This window comes from Grammomys surdaster, unplaced genomic scaffold, assembly GCF_004785775.1.
Source record: "Grammomys surdaster isolate TR1022 unplaced genomic scaffold, NIH_TR_1.0 191, whole genome shotgun sequence".
Classification (NCBI taxonomy): Eukaryota; Metazoa; Chordata; class Mammalia; order Rodentia; family Muridae; genus Grammomys; species Grammomys surdaster.
In genome coordinates this window covers 8831340-8855590 of record NW_021604636.1, presented here as the reverse complement: position 1 = coordinate 8855590, position 24251 = coordinate 8831340, and the positions used below count along the sequence as shown (strand labels likewise).

Here is a 24251-nt window from a genome sequence, read left to right as displayed (position 1 = left end):
ATAGATAGATAGATAGATAGATAGATAGATAGATAGATAGATAGATAAAGTAAGTCTGTGGATGCAGCTCAGGGTAAGAGAACTTTGTCCAGCATGTGATGTTTGAGGCACTGGGTTCAATCTTTACTGCAAAATCAAAAAGATCTGGGCGTAGGCATGTTTATTTCCTCCTCTCATAAAATATCTTATAACATTCTCAAAGGGAACAGTTCAGAAGCCAACAAATTCATATCCATGACTGAAACACACTTTTAAAAACCATTCAAAAACATAATTTTTTTATTTTTATTGTTACATGTATAGTATATACAAATATATATAAACACACTCTGAAGACTGCATTTGGTGTGTCTGAACTTGGGGTCCACATGAGATTTGGTGGCTTCATGAGATTTTGCCCTTCCACATTAACATGTTTACTGGTGTTGTCCATGTTCTGGCCATGTCCAGGCCGTGTCCAAGTAGTTGAGGTCTCACAGGTGAAATTTCCCTGCTGATTACAGGAGGCGCAATCTCACAGAAGACTTCCTGCTTCTCTGGCTCTTACCATCTTTCTACTCCATCTTCTGCAATGTTCCCTGAGCCTCGGGTGTAGGAGTTGTGTTGTAGATGTATGCTCTGATACCATAATCAGTTGTCCTATGAAATTTGAACATTACGGCTCTCTGCAATGGTCTGCATCCACTGAAGGAAAAAAGTAAGCTTCCTACACTAATCTACACTGATCTGGGTCTGTGCTACTTGTCGAAATTTTGTATTTTGTGTTCAGCTCATGACTTTTTCCTATAAAAAAATATCAATTGCATTTATTTATTTGTATAGAGGGGCATTATAAGGAGTGTACGTTCAAAGAACAACCAATGAGGATCTGCTCTTTCCTTCTACCAAATGACTCCTTGGAAATGAACGCAATTCTTCAGGCTTGGCAACAAGCACCAATAGTCAGTGAGCTATCTTGACAGTTCATTATTCCTTTCTTAAATGACACATCTACTTGTCTGCTTTTTAATTTGTATCATTTAACTTGGAGAAGAAATCCTTGGGGTCAGATTCAATACACTTAAAGAGTAGAAATATAAACAAACACCATGACCGAAAGCAACTTGCAGGCAGAAAGGGTAAATTTACTTGGCATATACTTCGAGATTACAGTTTATCTTGAAGGAAGTCAGGGTAGGAACCTGGGGGCAGGAACTGTGGGGAAACATTGCTTGCTGGAACACTCCCTGGCACATTTGTATTTAGCTTCCTTGTATGGTCCAAGAACCTCTACCCAAGGATGATACTGCCTATACTAGGCTGAGCCCTTCTGTAGCAACTAGCAATCAAGACAATTCCTCATAAGACCCACAGGCCAACCTGATCCAAGGAACTTGTCAACTGAGGCTTCTCCTTTCAGATGTCCCTAGGTTGAGTTGACGATAAAAACTAAACAGGGTACCACCTAACATCATCAAGTGATCTAAGACTTGGCTTTCTCTTTAAAACATGTCACTTCACGGTATACTTATGCCCTGGACCACCATTATTACTCTTTGGGTCACCAAAATGTTGTTCCTTTCTGATGCATCCAGAGAACTTCCTGTTAAGTATGGGTGCCTGAATGAAAGTGATGTGGTTTCCCTCTTGCCTCTCTAAGTGTGTCTGCCTGGCTGCTGCTCACACCTACCAGTGAGAGAGGCCCTTGAAGCTGTGTGTTTGGTTTGGTGTGGTTTGGTTTGGTTTGGTTTGGTTTGGTTTGGTTTGGTTTGGTTTGGTTTGGTTTGGTTTGGTTTGGTTTGGTTTGGCTTGGTTGTTTGGTTTCCTTTCATTTTTTTTCAAGCCAAGGATTTGCCATGGAGCCCAGGCTGGTCTCTAACTCAGCCTCCCAAGTACTTATATTACAGAAAGGTACCATTGTTCCTGGTTGGAATAAAGACACTAATGATCCTTCTAAAGCAAAGAGAGTTGTAAGGGTGTATGAAGTGGCTCTTCTGGGTGTACTCTTGGTCACGTATCTGCAAAGCCAAGGACTAAGGATTTCTAGAAATTCAGATGGGAAGAGAGGAACCACCATAACTTCAGGGAAATCCTGCCCTGTTCCTATACTCCATGATGTTTTGTCAGATTAAGAAAGGCTCTTTTACTCCATGATGTAGTCTGGAACTCAGAATTGTTTCATTAGAGGTCTGAATCCATTAAAGAAGAAAACGTGGTGGTGAGGGAACAACTTGAGCCGCAGAGTCACCCAGGGATGCCATGAGCTTCTTCAGGCTCCCACTTCTGGGCTTCCAGAACATAACATGATTTCATTCCAGGGCAGCTCCTGTTACCTTCTAAAAGCACATCCCCACAGGACACCTACAGATCTGGAAGGCCTCCTGGGGTCACAAACAAATGTCCACAGGAAAACAGCCTTATTAACTAACACTTCCTGGACTTAGCCCCAACAACCCTAACTACTCTGCTCCCACAACAAATAAACAAGGAACCAAATCTCACTGTGTTAAACAAAACAAAACAAAAAAAAACAATTAACATGTCCCATGAGTTTTGAGACAGCAGCAGGAATCAACTAAAAATTCTACAGCAGAATATTAATGAACTAAAAATATGTTATAAATTAAAACAAAGAGATACAATGGTATGTCAATGACTTTCATTTTTATAAGAATCAGATATTCACTTGTTTAACTCTGAGTTCAAATATATGTAGAAAAGGCCATATGGAACCTGCATTAAAAAATAAATATTCCAGTTATTTAAAAAAAGAAACTAAACTCAAAGAGGCTGCAGTGCACATCTAAGAAGACATCAGGACAGTTTTCTTCTTCGTCCAACAAAGTGGCATTTTTAATATTTTTTCATACACTGTATTTTGATCATGTTTTTCCCTCCTCCACTTCCTCCCCACTCAGCTCCATGGTCCTTCCCCTCCTCTCCCCCCATCTCTATATCTCTGTATGCCTGTGATGTGTGTGCGAATGTGGTGGATGCCTCTCTTCCTCTCTCTTGCACACAAAAGAAAAGAGGAAGGTAAAAATGGAATGTAGTAAAGAGACAAAGAAGAAACTGAAATAAGATTAAATTTGGGAAGGAGCAGGGTGATGGGAAATTCGTGGGGGACAACTAATCTTAAAGCCCTTTTGAAAAACTATACAGAAACCTACTTCTGTAATCCTTCAAGCAATTTCTTTTCCTTTTTTCATCATTTTTTATTAGATATTTTATTTATTTACAATACAGATGTCATCCCCTTTCCCCATTTCCCCTCCCTAGAACACCCTATCCCATCCCCCTCCTTTACTCTTTTATACCATTTTAATTACATGCATGTATTAAGGTCAGTTCTAGGTTGAGGGTCTAGCAATACAATAGATGCAAATAGTCAAGAAATAAGCAAGACAATAAACACAAATAGTCAAAGAAAAAGCAAGGTATTAAACACAATTCTGTGAACACCCACTGTTTCTAAGGGCTTATCAGGATGACCAAAGTATCTGTTCCAACTTCCCTGTCCTAGTCCAAGGTCATTTTCATGTCTGAAGCCTACTTCCTTGTTCTAGCCTAAAATTTAGATTCCTGTCTGAAATTACTTCTTTGTTCTAGCCTAATATTTAGGTTCCTACCTGAAATTACTTCTTCATTCTAGCCTAATTAATGTCAGATTCTTGCCCCTCAAGCGGAGTCTATCCATGACTTTGTTTATCCTATCCCTATTGAGCACTTTAGTTGATGAGTTCACATTGGACATTTTTATCAAAGCCACTATTCACTTATTTTTAAACAAGAGTGTGCTTACTGAAAATATACACCTACCAGAGCCTGAGCCTGAGGCAGTGGCATCATATATCAGATCTTTGAGTGTCTTTCCAGCATTTACAAGGCTGTACTCTGCCAGTGGTTCCTCCACGTTGTGTCTCTTGGTCTTCCTGTATGTGCATTGGCGGTCCTGGCAGGCCCATATAGTTAGCATGGCTGCTATGGACAGGAGACAAATGGGCACAGTGATAACAACCGTCAGCTCTGTGGGGCCAAGTCTGGGGGCATTTGGAGATGCTGCAGTTTAAAAAGAAAGATGAAAGAAACCATTAATCAACTCATGAAAAATGTTTTTGACATATTCCTTTTTAAAAAGATATTTTTCTGTCTATATGTTGTTAGAATTTGTTTACAGTGATTTTTGGAGAGTTTTGTAGTAATTCTAAACCAAGGATTATTTTATTTTATTTTTGAGACAGGATCTCATGTAGCCCAGGTTAACAAGAAACTACGTAGACAAAGATGGCCTTGAACTCTTAAGCTTCCTGTTTCCACCTTGCCAGCAGTGGGATTAAAGGCATGTGCCACAAGGCATAATGACATATGCATATGAAAATTTCACAATAAAACCCATTCATTACTTTATATGAAAGTTGAAAAAATGGTTTAAAAGTACTAACATTAAAAATGTTTCAGAAATCCAGGTATTGTCATTAATATGGTATTGGTGACTACAGTAGACTATGCAGCTGCCAAAGTATGGATTTAAATTCACTGGCAAAGGCTACAATGCAAGCAAAGATAAGAACACCGTGTGAGCTGTCTGCTGCTATGACTATGACCGTGGGAGGCAGTGGTAAGATTACAGAAGCAATGGCTGGGAAAATTTGAAACATCCTCCAAAATATTTGATACTTTTCTTTTTAACGTTTTCTCCTTGTTATTCAACAGTCCCATCCTTACAGAAATCCCATCCATCCATTCATTCATTTCACAAATAATCCTCAAGCTCTTGAAATATGGCGCTATTAGTCTGGGGGCTGGAAATCAATTAGTGAAGAGTCCGTCCTTACTGTCTGATGCGTACTCTCATAAACACAGACCGCTAGGCAGACGGCTGCATGGTAAGACGAACAGAAGACGGGATGAGTGCTATGAATCAGCAGGAAGGAAGACATCATGAGAGCAAAATGTCGCTTTAGGTTGAGTGGACCTAGAAAAGCCCTCTGGGAAAGTGTCCTGGAGACAGTGACACAAAGAAAGAAGGAACAAAGATGCTTGGTGCCAGCATGGGGAAGGGGGAGCCAGTGAAAGGGACCCATTTATTTCCATTGATACTTCGTAAATATAACTTTGCAACTGTTATGAATCATAATGTAAATATCTGTGCTTTCCGACAGTCTTAGGCAACCCCTGTGAAAGGGTTCTTCAGCCCCCAAGGGGGGTGAGGGGTCACAACCCACAGGTATTATACACATTAGGAACTATTTGGTCGGTTTGGAAACATATCCTAGAGAACAGGTAATGGGGGGCAGGAGGAGGAAATGGGATCAGGAAATTGAAGGGAAACCTTGCGTGGTGTGTTGGAAGCTAAGGGAAGGAATATGAGTTTCTTTTCACATGAAAGAAGATGTGAGGATTGGGGATATGTTTGAAGTTTTATTCTGAGTGGCCACTGTGTCAAGAGACACTGGAGCAGGAAGAATGAAAACGGAGAACGGGCTGAAGCCCAAGTCAATAAGCCTAGTAAAAAGTGTTGATCTCAGCTAACAACCCCACCAAAAGGTATTTTCAGGAAGCTCGACACAGAGTGACACATCTACAGTCCCAGAGAGAGTAGGACTGAAAACTCAAGGTCAGCCTTGACAACATAGTTTAATTCTCTCAAATTAAAAATAAATAAATAAATAAAACTTGTAGATATTTTAAAAGAATTTCTTCACAGTCTCCACTCACTTCCTGGAAACTCAAGATCACCACATGGTAGTCATTTGCTGGTTCATGTATTATCTGACTGTCTCTGGGGACCATGAGCTTTGTAAGGAGAGGAAACTTGCCTGTGGTATTCCTAGCTGAATCCCCAGTGTTTACAGCAGTGCCTGACTCACAGCAGGTCACCAGTAAAGAGTTCTTAACTGTTGGGTCACTGAAAAATCAACTAGCTTTATTCCTGCTATGTAAGAGATCTCTCCTTTAGAAATGTCGATATGCTCATTGAAACCAAATAATAGTAAGACATAATTAAGGGAAGGGAAGATGGCTTAGTGCAATGGTTCTCAACCTGTGTGTCACAACCCCTCTAGGGGTCAAACGACCCTTTTACAGGGGTCACCCAAGACCATCTGAAAGCACAGATATTTACATTATGATGCATCACCACAGCAAAATGACAGTTATGAGGTAGCAAACAAAATAATTTTATGGTTGGGGTTCAGCATAACTGCACTAATGGTCTCAGCATTAAGAATGTTGAGAACCACTGGCTCAGTGGGTCGAGCATTCACTGCACAAATGTAAGGACCAGAGTTCGGATCTCCAGAACCCATGTAGAAGCCAAGAGGACATGGAGGCCTGTCTGTAATCCTGGCATCGAGAGACAGAGACAGGATCCTCCGAGCAGGCTGCCCAACTAGACAAGCCAAATAACCAAGGTCTGAGCTCACTGCCTCAATGTGTAAAGTGGAGGTCAATGAAAGAGGACACATGATACCAACCTCTGTCTTCATAAATACACACACGCACACCACACACACACACACACACATACACGAACAAACATACACCTACATATATACACCATGCACACATACACATAAGGAAAAAAGATATAATTATATTCATAGCCGTCTATTTAATGAAACATTAATCTAACATTTCAGATTTTTCTTTTAAACTTACAAAAACAGTGATACATGAAAAGTTCATGATGACAGACACCTTCTGCTTTTAAGTTAATTTTCCCCTTGAAGTTGGTGTGTTGCTTGCCTCTTCTTGGCTCACTGAAGATTACCTCTGCACCAGTTTAATTTTAGAGTCATGTCCTATCTCCAGCGGTTCTGATTTCTGCTATTTTGGTTTTTTTTAACTTTTACTTATGTTTATTTATATGTATGTCTGTTTATCCCTGTCTGTCTGTATTTGTACCATAGGCAAGCAGATGCCTGTGGAGGCCAGAAAAGGATGTAGGAACCCCTGGAGCTGGAGGTACAGACAGTTGTCAACTGAATGCAGGTCCTTTACAAAAACATTACACACTCTTAGGCACTGATGAAGCCATCTCACCATCCCACGGTTTTTGTTTTTAAAATGCTTTGAGGTATGTTTGTGAAACTGTTACAACAGAATTTAGGAGATTTGAGTTCTCAAACATCTCAAACTTTCCTGGAGAAAGGAAAGTCCTGCTTGGTTGTGGGTTACCTCCTTTACATCCAGAACCTTAGGATAACCACACCCTCCACCTTCAAGACTCACTCCAGCCAGGCTAAGAAAGGCTCAGCTACAGCCCACTTAGGGCACAGCACCTGTATTCAGATAAGTGACTGACAATGAGTTTCGTGAATCATGCTACCCTTGTGCTGTCAAAACTGGATAATAAGCGCATTACTGATACTTGCATTTCGTTCCGGATATGGCAAAAAATATATGTGAAACATTTGAAAACAATTGGGTTTGACAGAAGATACATCCACTTTGTCCCTGGTGTGCTCCTAGGTGTGTCACCACAGACCCAGCAGCTGCCCATCAGCTGTCAGTAGGTAAAGGACTCTGAGGCTCAGTCCAGACTCTTGTGCTTCCACAGTACATGGAAACTGCCCACTACATATCTGTGTATCTCAGGACTCCTCTGGGATCATTAGCTGCTGAGCAGGAGGATGGAGAGAGCTTGGCCTGGAGTATTCTTCAAGGGGTGCTAAAATGTGTTCTCTGGTAACTAGGCTTCAGAAACCCTTAACCAAGTCCTTGTGACTTTTGAAGCTTGCTATTGTAAAAGAACATAACTGCCGATTCAACAATGGTCATGCTATTTTTCTGTATCCTCACGGAGGATCGTAGGTATTCAAAAAAGCCACCGAGTGAATTCATCTTCTGAATTAAGGTTTTTTTTTTTCTTTTTGAATACCCGTTTCCACACCTGCAGCTCTGTCATCAGAGGCCTTCATATAGCTACATTTAATTTTGATATCTCCTATTAGGAGCCACCAACATAAACATTAGCCTTTAAAAGCTATTGATTGTCTCCATTCTGGTAAAGCTCTATTAAGCAGAGCTCAGCTCATCGCTATGGCAACTAATAGAGACAAAAGGTCAGCAAACGTGAAATCAGTGTCACCTGCCATGACGCCAGCAACCGCTCTCAGAGATGTTTACTGTAGATGGCCAATGTTTCTCCCTTTGTGAACAGATCTACTGATATAAGTTAGTAAGGGACGAAAAAAAGATTACTCAGCTAGAAACAGGCTAGCAACACCAACCAGAAGGGATTCCTTAAACACTGAGCAATTCTAAAAGCAAACATCTGTAAACCCTTGCCTTAAATTAAATGTTCCCTGTAATCCTAATGGGAAAGAAAAAAAAAAACAAGTGTATACATACAGCCAATGAGTTGGGATAGAAAACAATGGTAGGAGATAGCTTTGACACAAACACTACTTTTGGAACAATAATGAGTTCACAGGAGAACTTATTATTTGACAACTGCTAGTGAAGATGATTCTTTGGTGACAGTGGAAGTACACTCAACATGAGGGCACAAGTGACATCTGGGGAACACTGCATCACTAAGTCAAAGCACTTTCTTCCTGAGCCAATTAAATGAAAAAAAATGGGAGTGCAAAAGTACTAGCCAACATGTGTGTAAAACCAGCTCACAAGCATCTCTCCAGGACTCTGAAATCCATTGAACTGGGAAAAGAAATACAAGTCTCTTGTGGTATTTATGGGGAGTAATTTAAAATTCACACTAGAGTCCCTTATATAAAATGGAATAAGACGTTTACATAACCCACACACCACTCCTCCACGCACTTCAATTTTTCTCCAGATTACTTCTAAAAACTAATACAATGTAAATGCTATGTCATGGTCACATTGTGTAAAGGATAATATTAAAGAAAAAGTCTGTAGAGATGTGTTTAAACACATTTCCCCCCTAAATACTTTCAGTGTGAAGTTGACTGAATCTGTGGAGGCAGAACTCATAGATACGGAAGGTGAGATGGATTAACAAGGCAGAGGAAGGGGGAAAAAGGAAGGGCAAACAGAAGAAGGGAGGAAGAGAGGTTGTGAAGAAAGGAGAGAGGAAGAAAGGAAGGGAGGGAGGGAGGAAAGAAGGAAAGAAGAGAGAGGGGTGGAAGGGAGGGAAGGAGGAAGGGATAGAGAGAGGAAGGAAGGAAGGAAGGAAGGAAGGAAGGAAGGAAGGAAGGAAGGAAGGAAAGAAGGAGGGAAGGAAGGACAGACTTAACTGGTGAATTTGCATCTTTCCTTCAGTGCCTAGTAGAGCTGATGGTGAAGTCACCAGGACCTGTAGCAGAGAGAGTTCAGCTCTGTCATCCTCTCCCTGGACTGCTGCTCACATCAGCTTCCTCCCACACGTTCTCATTTCTTGCTTTGGAAGCAAACTCAACAAGTTGCAAAGAAATAGAGGAGACAACATGGACGTGATTCTCATGTTCTCTCAACCACCTCTGACCTTGTATCTTTTATCAAAGGGACAAAAAGTTATTGGTGTTCATTAGATGTATATGGCCCCAGCTTACCAATTTCACCTTCCCTTGGTATGCATTGAGATTGCTTGGTGAGCTACTATAGGAGATTGGTTAGGACTGAGGAGAATTACGGTTAAGTGAGTGTGGTTAAATGCATTTGATCAAGTATTTTTAGAACATCCAAATTGCTACTGCCATGAAAATCTTAGTCTACGTCTACATTCAATTTATTGCAAACGTTTTTCTCTCCCACTTTAAAATGGTACTAAGGTGACTAAAATGAATGTGTACAATGAGGCAAAATAGAGAAATGTCTGGAAATCACAGAGATTAAGGAGGTATTCACTAGATAAACAGATAGCTTAAGGTAATTCAGGCAGACAAGAGTAAGCCAGACGGTTTCCTACAAACAGTGTTTTCTACAAAACTCAAGGTTTGTGCTTCTTTGCCAAACATTATTATAACAAGTGGCTACAAAAAAAATTAAAAGAGCCCAAAATACCCTTAAGAGACCCAGGTTAATCACCCCTTATTAAAGACTCCTTTCATTATGTACAGTAGCACTGAGGTCAGAATGTACCCTGGAAGGAACAAGAGGACTAGTCACAACCCTAGACTTCTGCCTGACCTCACAGGGATCATGGACTCGTTGGCTGTAGGCAGATACCCGCCTCCCCACTCTCTGCCTCCTGCTTGTCTTAGTCCACTACTCCTTTCCATCAGTGACCATGATAAGAGTCAGGAAGAATAAGCCAGACTCACATTCATTTGGCCAGATTTTTCCAGAATGCTTCACTGTGCACAGCAGCAAATGCTCTTCCTTATGCACACACTGCTAGTCAGGTTTTCAAAGCACTGTGATCAACAGGCACTTCCTGTACAGAACCATAAGTCTAAAATATTCTCCTAAGCTTCTGCAGGAACAAGCCAAAGTATTTCTACCTTTAATCTGAACTGTGACCTATTTAAACAAGTTTCATTGCTCTGGTGCTCTATCTAGAAAAAGTCTTCAACTGGACAAATTTCATAATTTCTTTTGCAGGCAGGTGGCATCACACATAAAGATATTTTCTGGACAACTTTATGTGGTGTGTCTAGTTTTGGGAGGAGTATGTACCAAACTGCAAACTTTTCACCAATGTTTTTATGTTTTAAGGAAATAAGAGCAATGGGCTGAAAATATTATTATTGACATAAGAGCATAATAATAATAACGATAAAAAGCTTCTCTCAGGTAAAGATGAGATTCATAGGCTGTTGGAAGAGGGAGAGAGAACTATTTAGTGTTTAAAAGTGCTCCTTGCTATTCCAGAGAGCCAGCATTCATGATGGGGAGTGGGCACAGCTTACAACACCTATCACTCCAGATCCAGAGGATCCAATACCCTCTTCTGATCTCTATGAGTACCCACTTGCATATGATATACACTCACACAGGTATGCAGATAAGTGTTGATGATAATATTTAAAATGGTGACACTCAATCTGCCTTGTTCTTATGGGGCCACCATGTTCCTGACTAGACAAGGCCTGAGGCCAAGAGCCGCAGCATGCTCTTGCCACTGCTTGGCTTTGACCACTGCTCAGACTGGCACCCATGAAATGCCAGCGTGGGATGGTTCTGCCAATCTCCCATGCTGTCTCCACAAAGCTTGGCTGAACCCCAGAATACCCGCCATGCCAGCAGTACCCTATAGAATGAAGACTCTTATTGCTTAAATATTACCCAATATTTATATGTTTGGAAATGCTCAATTAACAAGATGCCCACACAATTAGAGTTGTTACCCAATACCTAACCTTAGATTAAAAATTGTTATCCAGGACTGTTCTTGATGCATCCGTTGTTCCTCATGGCTGCTACATCTCTCCTCCCTCCTCCTAACTCCTCCTCTTCCTTCTCCCCTTCCTTTCCTCGCTCCTCCCACATTGGCTCTTCCCCAATCACTATGCTTATTGCAAATAATGTAGCAGCAGCAGGAACCATCCTGCTACACATAAGTATACACAAACTTTTGATCGTTAAAAACATAAAATATTGGAAGAAAACCCATGTAGGTTTCACAGTTCATTTTCCTTCATTTCAGGGCAGAAAAGGACAATAGTATTTCATCTCTGTGACCAAGACATGTGTCAGTCAGTGGTAGGTGTTTATGAGGACATTAGATGCCAGTAATTCAAAATATAGTCTACGCTATCTTTCACCAAAAATGAGTCTTTTCTGTTAGAAAAATGAAAGTCTTCCTAGCTCACAGCAGACAGCCTTGCTCAGGGAAAGGTTCTTAACAAATTGATGACAAAGGAGCTACATGTCTTTGTCCCAATGTCTTCACTGGGATAAGCTCTAATGTATTCCACAAAGCAGCTTGCTCTCTTGGAAAAGATTAATAAGCAGATTTTGACCTCGTTCAAGGTCTCATCATAGTCACCAAAACAGATTTGAGTGAGGCATAAAGGTATTTACATGCATAGAGCCTTGCCCAGTGTAGAACACTCAATTTAAAATTGGTTATAAATTTTATGTTCAATCGCCCATTGCATCCTTATGAAGAAACATTTCTAATTTAAATCACTGCACTTGTTTCTGGAGGCTAGAAATGTTTCTTCTATTCAATTTTCAAAACACAAGTTTGATTTCTTGGAATGTTAGAGTTAATTGAACTTAGAAAAATTAAAATATAGCACCTTCCACTTTTTCGGATGAGGTGGGGGAATCCTGTCTGGCACAGCTGTCAGATGTGCACCGCATCCTTCAGGAAAGCTGTGAAAGGATTTACTCCTGAGATGGAGGAGCAATCCCACGAGGAGCCAGGAAGGCTTTTTTCATGCACACGTTACCTCATTCTGATTATAGGAACGAATTCGTGTCTCAAACAGAATGCCAAAGTCAAAAGACAATGACAGAAGCAATGTTTTTCTAGTGAAGTCTTAATCTTTCACAAATCATAGTATATTTTCAAACTATTGATATTTAATAAAATTGATCCTTTGGGCAGTTTCTCTTTCTTCAGATGAAAACCTTTCATTTCCCTGCAAGTCTTATTTAGACATGTCCCTTATGAGTAGCCGTCACATGCCTCACACAACTGATATAATAAATGTATCTTTTCTTTATACAGTTAAGAACAGAACAGGAAATAAGCATTGGTCAAAGTACACACCTTTTAATGTTGTACCTAGTTTTTTTTTAGTTTAAAATGACTATTTAAATTAGTGAAAAATAAGGTAGTTGTTTCAAAGTAGTATGTTATAATGTAGAAGGGGAAAATGCAACATTACAGTTCCATTGCCCTTATCTGGCACTGGTTTTGGGTAGCAGAAGAGAAATAAAGATTGTATAGCTTGAAGGTTGTTGGTGAATAGTCTATTTCCATATGAAGAGCTGTAATTAGTGTAAGCATGTACCAAATAGCAATTCCTCTCACAATTTACCCTATAAATTACTGACTCCTCTAGTCCAAGCTTCCTTGCTTTGTGCTACATGAATTGTCATGGATTGTAGAGTGCTTTTGATATTCCTTGTCAGCATAACTACTTCTTTAGGTGTTCTCTATATCATCACCGAGAATCACCAGAAAACATTGAAGTGCAGGCTAGCAACAAAAGAACAAAGTATGGTTGTTCACATAGGAAAAGATTTTCTTAGATATTAAGGAGGAAAGTAAGATATAAGATTGTACTAACCTGAACAATTCGATATATTAAAATAAGACATATATTACACTAACCTGTTAATCTGGGGAATTAGGTGTGACTTATAAACATCATAAATTATGTCTCATAGTTAATTCTGGAGGCTAGGAAATACAAAACCAAAGTGCCATCAGTGTTCTGGCTCATGTAGGTACCTTTGTCTGTTTTCAAGTATTTCATATGTTTCAAAGGAGCTACCTTAAACATCCTTTATAAGGACATTGATCCCACCCTGAAGACTCCACCCTCCTGACCTAATTACTTCCTCAAAGGCCCCACATCCCAATCCCATCACCTTCCAGATTAGATTCTTGAAACAACCATTAAATTAGTTATGGGCTGTTTCCTCTATATCTGAGCTTTGAAGAGTCTAGGTCAGAACCACCTGTCCTTGGAAGCTTAGCAGGGTTTATGGTGGCTCCTCTAGAGCAGTGGAACTTTCTCTAAAGGAGTGTTTTTAAATCACTGACTCAAATTCTTTAATGCCACAGGACTATGCTCATTGGTAAACTGTAATTTTATAGAAAATTATCTGCCCATTGCCAGGGTATATTAATTAATATTAACTAATTATTAAGTAAAATAATATTAATTGATTGGTTATATTGTGGTTTATTCATTAAAATCTCCCTCTGAGATTGTAGACATGTCTTATATTTCCTTATGCTTGGTAATGCACTTGCAGACACAAGAAAAAGATTATGTTCTCAATTGTGAACAACTTGATTCTTTTTCTTGTGTGTGTGTATGGGTGTGTACATGTGAAGTGCAAGCCCACAGAGCTAGTGTTTGAACAGATCATTTTTTAACTCTAGCAACTCTTCTGCATTGATGTTTATTCTGTCTGCTAAATTTGCTATTTTACTTAGCAAAAGTAAATTATCATCTTTGTTTAATGTATATGTTATACTTCTCTATGAAAATTATTTTAATGTTCCCATAACCAACTCTGCCACTTTACTCTGTTGTGGATAGCTCTGGTGTTAACTATATTTTGATGCTAATTTCTCTCTCCTTCGAGAGTCTGTGGACAAGGAGTGAATCACATACACAGGTGACTTCTTGTGAAACTTCTCCCCACCTTAACTAGTAAAAGAGAGGCAGGAGTCAGTGATTGGGCAGTGGAAGGGAAGATGGAGCTGAAAAGTTTGGGGGAGAAGGAAGAGGAGAGGGGGGACAGGAGAGGGAAGGATGGAAGATGGAGGAATAACAGGACATCTAGATTCCGAAGGGCTTTAAGTAGCCACAGGTAGCTATGAATATGATATAAGGGATGGATAATTACAGGATAATTTGTCTTATAAATTTATATTCTTATTTATTGGCTCTGAAATGACTATGTGGGCATCTTGTGAATTGAGAATTTATTGATATATAAATCTGACTAATTAATTATAAGTTTCTAGAGTTTTGATTTTCTGAGTTAAGGGGATTTGTGATCGCTGACCACAGGGGGTGGATGGCTGGCAAGGTACAGGTGGCTCTGAGGCAGGTGAACCAGAGAAGAAAAGACTGCTGACCTGGGGCTAGCCAAGAGGTGGCAAGGCTACTGGGCAGACAGTAGCTGGGTATAGCGCAGCATGGTGCCTCCTTTTTAATACTTCCTGCAACATTACTCTTCATTATGGAAAGGCCAACGTCCATCTTCACTATGTCTCTTCTGAGTTTAATTTACCTTTTTTCCTCTGACAAATGTAAGCCTTTCCCTTTGTGTTGGTATCCAACAGTTAGTTGTACAGTGTGTTGGGGCTTTCTTCTCACTTGTCCTGGTGATACTTTTTGAATGTCTGAAATTCATAGACTCATGTCCTTCTCAATTTTGATCTATTAGCTGTGTAAACAGTTCTTTTTCCCAAGGTGGTTTGGTATGGTATGGTATGGTATGGTATGGTATGGTATGGTATGGATTGGTTTGGTTTGGTATGGTATGGTATGGTATGGTATGGTATGGTATGGTATGGTATGGTTTGGTTTAGTTTGGTATGGTTTGATTTGGTTTGATTTGATATGGTTTGGTTTGGTTTGATTTGATATGGTTTGGTATGGTTTGGTATAGTTTGGTTTAGTTTGGTTTGGCATGGTTTGGTTTGCTTTGGTTTGGTTTGATATGGTTTGGCTTGGTTTGATTTGGTATAGTCTCTTTTGGTTTGGTATGGTTTGGTATGGTTTGGTATAGTTTAGTTTGGTTTGGTTTAGTTTGGTTTGGTTTGGTTTGGTTTGGTTTGGTTTGGTTTGGTTTGGCTTGGCTTGGCTTGGCTTGGCTTGGCTTGGCTTGGCTTGGCTTGGCTTGGCTTGGCTTGGCTTGGTTTGGCATGGTTTGGTTTGGTTTGGCTTGGCTTGGCTTGGCTTGGCTTGGCTTGGCTTGGCTTGGCCTGGCCTGGCCTGGCCTGGCTTGGCTTGGCTTGGCTTGGCTTGGCTTGGCTTGGTTTGGTTTGGTTTGGTTTGGTTTGGTTTGGCTTGGCTTGGCTTGGTTTGGCATGGTTTGGTTTGGCATGGTATGGTTTGGTTTGGCTTGGCTTGGCTTGGCTTGGCTTGGCTTGGCTTGGCTTGGTTTGGTTTTCTCTCTGCTCTTTTGTACTATTACATAAGGCCTACCTGATACTAATCCTTTATATACTTGTCTTTTTGTCACCTCTCTTCAATTTCCCATCATTTGTTGTCTCCACATTACATAGAAATCAATTTAATTTGGCCCAAATCTTAGATTTATAATATCTCATCAGTTGTTAAGCTTATTTCTCAGTTTTTAATGTCAATTGTATTTTTATTAATGTTTTCTTCTGCTACTCTTCACATCTACTAGATCACTATTTTATGTTTTTTTTTTCTCTACACATATTTTCAAATTTGCCTTTTGTTTCCTAAAACTGAGGAGAGCACTGAGTCTATAATCATCCTGCTAATTCCCTGTGCATGTGTTCTTCTATACTGGTTCTTATGCTTTTAAGATTTATTTAATTTTTAATGTATATGAGTACTAACCTGCAAATAGATACTGTATACCTACATACCTGGTACTCATGAGGGCCAGAAGAGGGAAGATCACACAGAATTGGAGTTATAGACAGTTATGAGCCCACCATAAGGATGCTAAAAATCTGAACCCCAGTTCCCTGCATGAGCAGAAGGTCTCTTAATTGCTGAGCCATCTCTCCAGACCCTGGTTCATCTTTTTGCTTTCTTATATTCCCTAGTATTGGCTATTCTGCATTCTGTACTGATTGTGTGCTTCTCTGTCTCCTGCAGGCCTGATGTTGAAGTGTCTTCATCCTAAGCAAATGTATATTCCCTGCCAGGAGGCAGTTGGCATGGTTGAAGTCTTCTGAAATCTAAGAAAGTTTTTTATCTGGAGAATCCTGTATCACTCCAGCATACTAACAAGATCCTGAAGTCTACAAGACAGCCAGACTCTGCCCGCAGTCTGTCAGGAATGTTAGTATTTCTGTTTTCTGCTCTATGTAGGACTAAACTAAAGGTCTTGCATAGGGTAAGAAGGAGATGAGATTATATGGTTGGTTTAAACTTACATCAAGGAAAGAAACTTGATAATTCATTTGCATATAGTCTGCTTCTATTGGATTACCTAATTTGGCAAACTTTGCTTCTTGACATTTATCGCTTTTGAAACTTGAACACTCTAATAACAAAATGTATTGGCTTCACTAACAATGGGAGATTCACGTGAGTCAGAAAATAGCAGAAAGAAAGATCAGAAAGTTTAGTAAGAATGTCCTCACTGGTCAAGGTGCTCACAGGACAATCACATGACTCAGTTCTCTTGCTTAAGAAACCACAGACTCTATTACATCCCAATTTCTTATTATCATTGTCAATGAACCTCTTTTTATCACTTAAGGTGTTATTATCTAATTCTCTGATGACTCTTAGTTGAAAACATCTTGACTAATCTAGTGGGTTGGAAAACTGTATGCGGCCACATTAATGTGTATCTCTTTAGCTATTAGTGAGGTTGAACACCATTTCAGTACTTGATCACTTTGGAATTTTTTGGCCTCTACTTTAAATTTTCTAGTTGTATCCCCTGCTGTTTCCTGGGTTTTTCATTTAGAATCCTTCTCTCTTCCTCCCTTCCTCTAGTTACTCATACAAGCACACACACACACACATTTTCTAAATATGTCTATGTCACTTTTTTTCTCAGTCATATATACTACAAATAGTTCTACCCAATATTTAATTTATCTTCTAGTTTTATTTATGTTCTTTTCTCATTCATTTTATTTTAGTTTTCATGTACTCAATTATATTTGTCTTTTCCTTTTATAGATCTAAGTTTCCTGTCTTATTTAGGAACAGTTTCCATACTATAAAGTCATACACTCTTTTCTTCTAAATTTGCCTCTGACATTTAAATTGTTCTATATGTCACAATTAGATATTTAATCAAGCTGTAATTTATTTTTGTATATGATGTGACACTTGATACAACCCTGTTTTCTTCCAGATGGATAGATATTTATGCCAGTATCCTTTAAAAAAAAATAAACCATTCTAGAGTTTCCATTTTTGCCGAGCTTCACTTTAGATGGCCACAGTCACCCTTACTGGTACTGAATACATTGAAATGCTAAATAAAATAGAAACAATTTTCTTCTGTTTGATGGTTGGGGCTGTGGGGGTGTGGGGGGATGGATTGCTCAGCAGCCAAAATTACAGTGAAAATCCAGACTGTGCTGGAGTACTGCAGGATCTGCCAGCGTACCCTGGAACTGTTTGCTCGGCCATGGTGACCAAGTACTTAGTGTACAAAGACAGAAGATAAAACAGGATCCTGAAACAATGAAAAGTCAGGCCAGAGATGCCGAGGTAAAACAGACATGACACATGACACTGCCTTGAATACATAAGAAACAAAAATATTCAACAGAGGGAGACAGAGAAAGTCTTCTTTCTCAACCATTGCTTTTAGTAGAACAGAGAGAAAAGGAATGGGCAGGGAAAGGGAAAGAGAGGGGAAAGTGGAAAGGGGAGGGAAAGAAGGGAAAGGGAAGAGGAGGGGAAGGAAAAGACTAAGATGAGGAAGAAGGGAAGGAAAAAGAGAAGAGGAGAGAAGGAAGGAAAAGCAGGCTTAGAGATCACTCTCTATATCTACCCAGAATAGTTCATTAAAATATGGAATAGATTTTGGTGGACTGCACACCAAGACACTTGGCAAAAATTAATCTCAATCTTTTCTGAGGAAATAAATTTAAGGTAGGTTTCTACCATTTCTCCAAATAAGGATCCCAAAACAAACGCACATTCAAAAATCATAAACAAGGAATTAAGCCAGGAAGCATGAGTCAGCAGAACCAAAAAACAGCAGAAGTCAGCCCACAGAAGCTGTAGACGTTGAAATGGTTAAATGTCAAAAATTAGGGGGGTGGGGATGGAAGGAGGGAGGAGTTTATAAACTCCAGTTTACACCAAGTAAAAATGGCGAAGAATTCCTGGAAAGGAGCTGTGTCTTCACAAGCTGACTGACTGGATAGAATATCAATGACACAAAGAAGTTTGCAAGTCACAGGTCCAGAGTCTAAAGCCAATTCATTTTGGAATATCTTTAGAGCCAATCTTTGCTTTCCTCTGTGGCAGAACTAACATCAGGCAACTAGCAAACAAAGCTTAAATGAACATCCTGATAAACGGATTAAGAGCTTTAGATAGTATTCCTCATCAATCAAAGGACCAGTGATGCCCTTTGAGGTGAGAGTTGTGCTTTCCTGGTAACATTCGTAAAGTAATGTGAGAAAAATTGAGGAGAATGAGACTATGGAACTCAAACAAGTTACTGTTGGGACAAATATATCCTAGATACAGAAAATTGTTCCTTAGTATTTGTTTCCCCTACACAAATGTTCTCCTCCGTGCATACTGACATATGCAAATCAATATATTCCTTTTGAACTAGAAATATTCTGGAAGGGCTAAGATTACTTCCTTTACTTCTGAAAGTAAAATATTCTAGCCAAAATATCTTCTCTCTTAATCTCATAGGAACTGAGAATGAACAACCTGTAAATGTCATGACTGTAGGGAGGACTAGGCCAAAGGGCACAGGGTCAAAATGAGAAACACACCTCCAGGAAGAGGCAGTGATTAATAGAAAGATTTTTTCCTTCTACACTAAGAATAAACATGAAAAAGAGATTAGACAGGGAAAGCTCTAGAAAACATGAGTTTCTCTTGTTTAATTAATCTGCATAATCTATATTAAAATTTTAAACATATGATACCACATTTGTTTTGTGGGTCTGACAGGTTTGTTGTTTGTAAAGCCACGAACTTAAGTACTAGTCCAAAAAAAGATTCATTTTTGAAATGGTTGTTGCTTTCCAAATTTCAAAAAGAAATAACATACCTCTATTTGTGCTCACATCAAACTTGGAAAATTCTTTATTTCTTCAGCCACATCACAACAGTAACTGTTTAAATAAACTTCAAGGAAGGGAGAAAAATTCCTAGTATTATATTTCTACCAAAATATAAGCTTACTTCAATCATATAAAACTACTAACTCCTAAAAATTATACCCATGTGTAAAATTAAACCAGAAGGTAGGTTTTAAGAGCAAATGATTCAATTTAAATATGATCTAAATTAAATTTCAGTCTCAGTGATGTGAATTAATTTGTCTTAAATCTAATCAATTTTAGGCCATTTAAAAGAAAAAAATGTGTGAAGTTAAAATAGTAACTAACATTTTGAATAGTTTTTTTATACTCATGAATTAAAATAATAAATGCCCTTGCTCCATTTACAAATTCCACCCTTTAAATACCAGTTAAAGTGGTGTTTCTTAAGCTGAGAAAAAGCCTATCAGTGGGATCCAACCAGCTCTTTTTATTTTATTTTCTTTCCTTAAGGAAATAGCAAGGATTGAAGTACCTTATACATTTTAAAGGTTTGTTTTGCAAAATTCTTGTTCTATGTCCATGTGAGGTGAAACAAATTATACAAAATGAGTCTCTTTCTCTGTCACAATAGAAGCCCACATGAAAGCCGCTATGCTCTTAGGAATTAGCATCAAACATTTAAAAGCATTTTGAAGAAGGAAGAAAGTAAGTACCAGGGGTTTCCAGCTGTGTGTTACTAGGACCACAGCAGTCAGCAAATGGGGTAGAGGAGGCACAGGCTTAATGGCGTAGAGGAGGCACAAATTTTATTCAACCTAGAAATTTTATCACAAAGAAACAGACCAAGAGGCCAGCTACTACAAACAAGATCTAAGAACAACAAAAGGCCACCTGAAGCAAACCGAGACTTGGTTTCTCGTCAAATCACACACCCACAAATGGTCTGTAGGGTGATGGATGAAAAGTGGGGAGCATGGGGGCAAAGATCCTATCACAATGCTAAAGGGAAGTTCCACATCTTCACAACAGCTTCTACTCAGCTCCTGACTCTTTCTACATGTTGGCCACGGGCATGAAGCTCACTGTCAAGTACTGCAGAGATATCACCCTGCTTTTCAATATGTACGTGATCATATTTGAAATTGACATCTCCATAATATGCAGAGCAGGGTCACCGATCATAGTCTCTGATGACATGAAAATGGTGTAATTGTTGACACAGTCTGTGCAGCTCCTTAGCTTACATTTTCAGCCTTTCTCCATGTAGCTATTGGTCCGTGCATCCCTAATAGCCATTTTTAGCTCCCCCCTACCCCTTTACCCCAACTCCAGCCAAAGCAGCTCCATACAAAGAGAACACATGTCCTACAAGTAGACCTATTCAATTTAACCCCCATTTACCATAGACTGCCACTTAATGATACAAATTCTTAGTTTCAATAAATGGGTTTGAATTCAGTGATATATACAGCATTTCTTGTAGATATATTAGTAATGGCTACAAAACACACATTTCCTCGTGTATGGATACGTTTAGAACTTAATTACTGCAACCCATTGTCATACGGTAATCTTAACAAAGTCATGAAAATGCTAGGATAAAAATGAATATACATAGGCCAAGTAGTGGTGGCACATGCCTTTAATTCCAGCATTTGGGAGGCAGAGGCAGGCAGATTTCTGGGTTCGAGGCCAGCCTGGTCTACAGAGTGAGTTCCAGGACAGCCAGGGCTACACAGAGAAACCCCGTCTCAAAAAACAAAAAAACAAAAACAAAAAAAAAGCAACAACAACAATAAAATGGAATATATATTTAAGATTAAAAAAAGTTTCACCTAAGTGAAAAAATAAAAGAGAAATCTTTCAATTAATACTGTTAGTATAAGAATTGATGGTTAAAGACTGGCAAGGATGGTGGACACAATTCTGTAAATCTCAGCAGTTAGAAATCTGGAGACACAGAAATAACTGTGAACTTGAGAGAGCAGCTTGAGCTACAGAGTGAGTAGCAAACAAGCTCTGTCTCAAAACAAAACCATAAACAAATATCTAAACAAAGTAAAGCACAAAAGGCAGCAAGTCTTTTCTTCCACAGCCTCCATTAACCAAAACATTAGAAGTTCCAAATTGTGTAAAAATACAAGAAAGAGAATTAAATGAACATAAGTCAGAATATAGAATTTTAAAATGACTATAGAACATTAGAACTAATACATGATCTTTAGACTCTTGATGCAAGATCAATTAACAAAATTAACTTTTTCACATAGGAGAAATTAACATTTATAAACTGAGATACTAAAATGCCCTTCATGCCAACCAATGACTGGTCTAAGTTGAGGCCCCCACCACTGAGAGCCCACATCCTACACTGCATCAGTGATCAGGAACTGAAGGCAGGATAGCCCAGAAACCTAGAGTAGAACCAAATATGACGGGCATTAAAAAAAAATCAATGAAATCATTCCTAATGATGTTCTGATGTATTCGCAGATTCATGCGTAGTTCAGTCATCATTACAGAGGGTGCCTACAGCACCTGTTAGGAGCAATACAGACACCCACAGGCAATCATTAAGCAGGAGAGAGTCAAGCTTGGAGGTCCCCATCAAGTCCCACCCCTTGGAGCCCTGGGAAACCTCCTTAAGATGAGGAAGAATTATAGGAGCAAGAGGGGTCAAGGTCACAGGGAGATCATCAACTGAGCAGGGCTCCTAGAGACTCACAGAGACGGAAGCTGCTGCCACAGAGCTTGCGTGGGTCTGTGCTAGGTCCTCTACATGTATGTTATGGTTGTTGGCTTGGGTTTTATGGGGACTCCTGACAGTGGGACTGAGAGTGTCTGTGACTCTTTTGCCTGCTCTGGGGACCCTTTTTCCACCTACTAGATTGCCTTGCCCAGCCTTGATGTAAGTGTTTGTGCCTGCTCTTATTGCATCTTCTGGTACCAAGTTCCACTGATGCCTCTGGGAGACTTGCTGTCTTCTGAGGGGCAGGCAGGAGTGGGGGAATGGGTTTGGAGGAGAAGAAAATGGGGGGACTGAGAGGAATGGAGAGGAAAAGCTGTGCTGGGGATATGGTGTATAAGAGTGGAATTTTTTTAATGATATTCACAATTACATTGAATAGTTTAGTAAAAGTGATGAAGCATTTCCCTGACAACTATGAAGCATGACTTAAGAGTAACTGGAGAACAAAATAAATGAGAAAACATACTATGTTCATAGATCAATATTGACAAAGTGACTATTTTCTCTACATTATTCTATACATTCAACCCTCATTCAATCAAAATCTTAGCATGTGTTTTGTAGAAATAATAAAACTGACATGAAAATGAAAATTACTTATAATACTAGACTCAGGTTTTATAAAACAAGTTAGAAGAGCCATACATCCAAATTTCAATATTTATTAAAAACTTGTAATAATCAAGACAGTTCACAGTAGCCTACAACACATAACAACTATGTAGCATAGGGCATCCATAAATGTACCCACTTAATGATATATATATATATACATATATACACATACACACATATATCTACCTTATTTTCAACTTAAGTATCAAAATAACTTTCCATAGAAAGGCTAGAGCTTTTTTATTTTTCAAACATTATTTGTTGGGTTAGAGAGATGGATGGGTCAGTGGTTAAAAGCACTGATTGCTCTTCCAGAGGTCCTGAGTTCAATTCCTAGCAACCACACAGTGATTCACAACCATCTGTAATGAGATCTGATGCCCTCCTCTGGTGTGTTTAAAGAGATCTACAGTGTAAATAAATACATCTTTTTAAAAAAAATTTGTTTTTATTTTAGGTGTAGAGCTGTTTGCCTGCATATCTACACTAGGTATATACAATGCTCACAGGGGCCATAAAAGGGAGAAGATTCTTTGGACCAGGGTTACAAAGGGATATAGGTTGCTATGTAGATTCTAGGAAGCAAAGCATGGTCTTCAGGAAGAACAGCTAATGCTCTTAACCCATGAGCCATCTCTCCAACACAAAGGTCAGAGCTTTTTTAACATCCATGCTGGATGTTAAAACAACTTTTTACCCACATGGAAAAAATAAATTAAATTATACCTTCCCCTCACCATTATGTGCTGTGTCATTTTATACAAATTGAAACTGAACATAATGCTAAGTGTAAAAACTAAAAAGAGCCAGGCGGTAGTTGTGCATACCTTTAGCCCCAACACTCAGGAGTCAGAGGCAGGCAAATCTCTGAGTTCCAGGACAGCCAGGGTTACACAGAGAAATCCTGTCTTGAAAGACAAACAAACAAAATAACTTGTTTTAAAAAAAAACTAAAATAATTTTTAAAACCAAATATATAATTCAATATTATTTAATGTAATTTGTTTTTAAGTGCTTAGAATTTTTGATCCACATAAGTGAGTTGTATACTCTAACAAAGTTCATTGTGATTTCTCAGTACAGACCTACAAGTGCATGCATGAAGTTCAATATCATGTTTACCACTTAAATCGTCACCGAAAATTTCTCTAAAGTACTACTATGGCACCTATTTCATGCTTTAGGCAACACTTTTTCAAGGATAACTTCACATGGTTCAACCTGGCAAATTATAGTTGACCCAAGTCATGCTCTAAAGCTCTGTAATGTGTGTTTAGATGGTACTTCCTCCCCGTTTTATACATAGCTTTCCTGGACTCAGTGATGATCTGAACTGTCATGGACATGTCCTTTCCTAGTTTACCTGAGACCCAGAGGCATCCTAAAGTAAGA

The 24251-nt window shown here is 39.1% G+C and overlaps 1 protein-coding gene across 3 annotated transcripts in view; it reads right to left on the bottom strand.

Annotated features, from left to right (window-relative positions):
* Window positions 1-24251, bottom strand: part of Acvr1c (activin A receptor type 1C) — a 73612-nt gene that overhangs the window by 17744 nt on the left and 31617 nt on the right. Inside the window, exon 3 of one of the 3 annotated variants that reach the window (XM_028769233.1) lies at window positions 3799-4038. The exons of the other annotated variants lie outside the window; for them this stretch is intronic. Coding sequence (XP_028625066.1) covers window positions 3799-4038 — 240 coding nt within the window. The remainder of the gene's footprint in view (window positions 1-3798; window positions 4039-24251) is intronic. 3 annotated transcript variants of the gene reach the window in all.